General features: G+C 47.8%; 1 protein-coding gene across 3 annotated transcripts in view; it reads right to left on the minus strand.

The window, feature by feature from the left end:
* Positions 1–3,874: 3,874 nt before the first annotated feature.
* Positions 3,875–4,985, minus strand: part of ROMO1 (reactive oxygen species modulator 1) — a 4,490-nt gene continuing 3,379 nt past the window's right edge. For all 3 annotated transcript variants that reach the window (XM_075572556.1, XM_075572554.1, XM_075572557.1), the window contains exon 3: positions 3,875–4,075. In XM_075572556.1, coding sequence (XP_075428671.1) covers positions 3,967–4,075 — 109 coding nt within the window. In that variant the 3' untranslated portion in view covers positions 3,875–3,966. The remainder of the gene's footprint in view (positions 4,076–4,985) is intronic.

Here is a 4,985-nt window from a genome sequence, read left to right on the forward strand (position 1 = left end):
TAGTACACTTTGGCCCTAGGATGGACTGACCCCTTAAACACGTCACCGCCGACTTCTGGGAGGTAGTGCTATAAGATGGCTGCATTTCTCAGGAGCTCCCGTTCGGCCTACCAACAATTCGCAGACATCACTGGTTTTCTACAGCAAAAGTGCAGAATAAAAGGCATGGCTAGGGAGTGTACCACCAGCCTGCTTTACTGACACCATTATTTATCTGACTGGTCACTTCCCAAGAAGTCAATACTTAAAAGAAAATCTGAGGCCTAACCCTGTGCCCCAGTAGCAGTTTCAGGGAAGCACATGCTCAAGGCTTGTTACATAAGCTGTCTCTCTGTGAGTGAGGGGATCCTGATCGCCTCTATCACATCTACTGTGAGTGCTGGTAACCGTGATGTGGGACCTATTGGCCTTGGCCTGAGCTTTTGGTGAGCCCGGAGTAGTGTCGCGGTGGAAGTAATCCGCCTGCCAGCAGATCTTAGGTTCTCGCTACAATGCCTGGCTTAACAGCCTGTCTTAACGGCTAAAATGGATGATACACACACGCAGAGCGGGAGGGTGCAACAAGAAGGTATTACAATTGATGTTCATTATATCGAACTGTTAGCCACACAGTTAATACAGGATTTTAAACAAAATATGAGGGAATACGTTGATACTCTGAAAAGAGAAATTGCTGAATGGAGGTTCCCACTATTTCAACAAGAGGCCATGCCTGCAAAACATGGCCAAGAACAGCAACTGCCTCAACCCAACTCACCCCTGAATACCCCAGAGTGGTAATGCTGCAGAAAGGGGGCATCAATGCTCAGCCTCAGGACAGCATGAGTATCTCGGGCTTACCTGATCTAACGAACGGTCAGCCAGCCAATGGTTAAAGGCCTGGCAGACGAACTCCCTTACCGGGCACATCTGATCCACAACTTTACTTTACCAGCAGCGGGCTCAGACTACGACTGCCATCTTGAGCCGCCACATATCGCCGCAAACCCAGCTAAGCGCTGGTCCAGTCATGTATAAATCACGGAGCCGGCACATATCACCACTGGGTCCGCAAACCCAGCTCAGCGCTGGTCCAGTCATGTATAAATCACCGAGCCGGCACATATCACCGCTGGGTCCGCAAACCCAGCTCAGCGCTGGTCCAGTCATGTATAAACCACGGAGCCGGCAAATGACCACTTCAAAATCCTACGAGAAAGGTTTCTCTCTTCCTCCTCGACCAGAAACGTTTACTTTTCAAAATGCGGCAGAGCTGCCCCCCGAGAGAGGACGCGCTGCACCCCAGATTGCCGCCGACAGCGTGGAAATGGCGGTACATGAACGGCTGATTCCTGTATATGAAGGGGGGCAGCCCTTCATGCTGGATCCGCTCACTGTGGACGCCCCTCTTTCCTTCCGGAAATAATCTCCCATATTACAGACAATCATTTAATCCATCGCCGCGAAAGGGTTCAAGTTTAACTCTGCGTGAGCTGCATTGTATGGATAACACGTTTTCCCTTCGCAGGGTCCTAGACACAGCTGTGTTTGTTTTCCTGTTCTATACTGTATATTCATCCTGTTATGTTTTATTAATGCCTCTGCTTGGCTGCTCACCTTGTTTAAACATATGACTCTAGAAGAAGTTCTATTTATCTGTTTATCGTTCTGTTAAATGTGTTATTAAGCCTCACTATATCTTAGTATATTAGCTTTTACTACCCCGACATCCGGTAACTCAGTATATGGGGCCTTTAAACATCTGTTATCTTGTGAATCGTCTCCCAAAATCTCTACAACCTCATCTTACAGCCATGTCCTGCCTTAAGGTTTCCAAATGATGGGATCCTGTCTGTACTCAGATTATTATTAGGAGGCTTCGGCTTGCTGGTATTTTAGTAGAAATCTCTCACACAATATTGTCATCCCAGCGGCTAAAGTTTCATTTCTTCTCATTTAGAACATTAATATTACGTTGAAATAACTATAGAAAAAAAGGCTTTATAGTTTACCTGATGTATGCACAATAACATATACACCCGGTATGTGCATATAATATGCATGTTATGTTGGTTGGTGGCTATCTTGCACTGCTCTGCACATTGTGTATGTGTGAAATGTATCTCACTGTATTGTTACAAAGCCTGCTAATAAATAAAGGTTAAAAAAAACAACAAAAAAATCCATATCACTGCCATTAGTACACTTTGCCCCAAGGAGGGACTGCCCCCTTAACCATGTCACTGCCATTAGTACACTTTGCCCCAAGGAGGGACTGACCCCTTAACCATGTCACTGCCATTAGTACACTTTGCCCCTAGGAGGGACTGACACCTTAACCATGTCACTGCCATTAGTACACTTTGCCCCTAGGAGGGAGTGACCCCTTAACCATGTCACTGCCATTAGTACACTTTGCCCCTAGGTGGGACTGACCCCATAACCATGTCACTGCCATTAGTACACTTTGCCCCTAGGAGGGACTGACCCCTTAACCATGTCACTGCCATTAGTACACTTTGCCCCTAGGTGGGACTGACCCCATAACCATGTCACTGCCATTAGTACACTTTGTCCCTAGAAGGGACTGACACCTTAACCATGTCACTGCCATTAGTACACTTTGCCCCTAGGAGGTACTGATCCCTTAACCATGTCACTGCCATTAGTACACTTTGCCCCTAGGAGGGACTGACCCCTTAACCATGTCACTGCCATTAGTACACTTTGCCCCTAGGAGGGACTGACACCTTAACCATGTCACTGCCATTAGTACACTTTGCCCCTAAGAGGGACTGACCCCTTAACCATGTCACTGCCATTAGTGCACTTTGCCCCTAGGAGGGACTGACCCCTTAACCATGTCACTGCCATTAGTACACTTTGCCCCTAGGAGGGACTGACACCTTAACCATGTCACTGCCATTAGTACACCCGGGCCCTAGGAGGGACTGACCCCTTAACCATGTCACTGCCTTTAGTACACTTTGCCCCTAGGAGGGACTGACACCTTAACCATGTCACTGCCATTAGTACACTTTGCCCCTAGGAGGGACTGACACCTTAACCATGTCACTGCCATTAGTACACTTTGCCCCTAGGAGGGACTGACCCCATAACCATGTCACTGCCATTAGTACACTTTGCCCCTAGGAGGGACTGACCCCTTAACCATGTCACTGCCATTAGTACACTTTGCCCCTAGGTGGGACTGACCCCATAACCATGTCACTGTCATTAGTACACTTTGTCCCTAGGAGGGACTGACACCGTAACCATGTCACTGCCATTAGTACACTTTGCCCCTAGGAGGTACTGATCCCTTAACCATGTCACTGCCATTAGTACACTTTGCCCCTAGGAGGGACTGACCCCTTAACCCTGTCACTGCCATTAGTACACTTTGCCCCTAGGAGGGACTGACACCTTAACCATGGCACTGCCATTAGTACACTTTGCCCCTAGGAGGGACTGACACCTTAACCATGTCACTGCCATTAGTACACTTTGCCCCTAGGAGGGACTGACCCCTTAACCATGTCACTGCCATTAGTGCACTTTGCCCCTAGGAGGGACTGACCCCTTAACCATGTCACTGCCATTAGTGCACTTTGCCCCTAGGAGGGACTGACCCCTTAACCATGTCACTGCCATTAGTGCACTTTGCCCCTAGGAGGGACTGACCCCTTAACCATGTCACTGCCATTAGTATACCTGGGCCCTAGGAGGGACTGACACCTAAACCATGTCACTACCATTAGTACACTTTGCCCCTAGGAGGGACTGACCCCTTAACCATGTCACTGCCATTAGTACACTTTGCCCCTAGGAGGGACTGACCCCTTCAAGTCTACCCCCAGTTCTTTTACATGACACAAAGGACAGAAACTTTCCATGAAGTCATTGACCCCTTTATAGTTTCACAGTGCAGGGAGGGCTTGATAAGGGCTTTTAAAAACTAATTAACAGACAACATGCACAGGCACATTAGCATCTAATTCCCATCCCAATGGCCATAAACGTCCCGAAGGTGCCGCCGCTCTGCATCATGGTTTTGCCGACACCGCCCATGAGCTCCCGTCCTCTCATCCCGATTCTGCAAAAGAGAAGCATCATTTTTGTATTATACATAAAAGCGATTGCGAAAAGCTTTTGTGGGGCAGATCGTTCTTGTCAAACCCCCTGATGTACACACCGTGCGCAAGGAGGGGGAAGAGACAAAAGATTGGTTTCTTCAATAATACTTATGGTAATGTAATTTTCTGTAGCCGATTTGCTTATATTGATTTATCGTTGCGTTTCTCTTTTTGCTTGGTACCGATTTAATAGTGCGGATCATTTTTCTAGGCTTACCCTTCGTGGACCGGCCTTTCTTGGTGCCTCTCCCAGTGCCGGCTTGATGATGGTGCCACTGCACCGGGCCCCATGGTTACAGACGCCCCGCACCCTTCCTCGCAACAATTAAAGACTAATTGCCAGGGGAGAGCGCGGGGCTTCTGTAACTCTTAGCTTCCTAATCTCTTCCAGCAGGGTCCCTCATCATGGCGTCACAACGTCAAATGGATTCATGTTGCCATGTCAACAGAACGTTAAATGACATCGTGGCACCAGCGCCATGTTGCACCACTGGGGAACCTATAGATTTTAGGGTTATATGTTCCCAATCCCTGGGAGGCTCATTTACTTACAATGTCTGACCATAGACTGTGAGAAAATCCGTTAATGTACTTATTAGTCATTGCACTGCCGATTTCACCTTCAAATATGCATTAGATTTTGTTTTTTAATGTTGCGTAAACATACTGCTCTTCAAATTCTATTCCTGTGGCAAAAGTAATATGGCATTATGGCCCATAGTTACTAAGCCAATGTGCGGCCATGCAAGTATGGCCCTATTCCTGCAATACCACCCAAAATAACACCACGCAAGACATTGTGGGTTCCACCAAGCAGAGCGGTGATCGACAGCTCTGCCTCCTACACACGTCTGGGCAGTGCAGTACTTC

Source organism: Ascaphus truei, chromosome 15 (assembly GCF_040206685.1).
Source record: "Ascaphus truei isolate aAscTru1 chromosome 15, aAscTru1.hap1, whole genome shotgun sequence".
Lineage (NCBI taxonomy): Eukaryota > Metazoa > Chordata > Amphibia > Anura > Ascaphidae > Ascaphus > Ascaphus truei.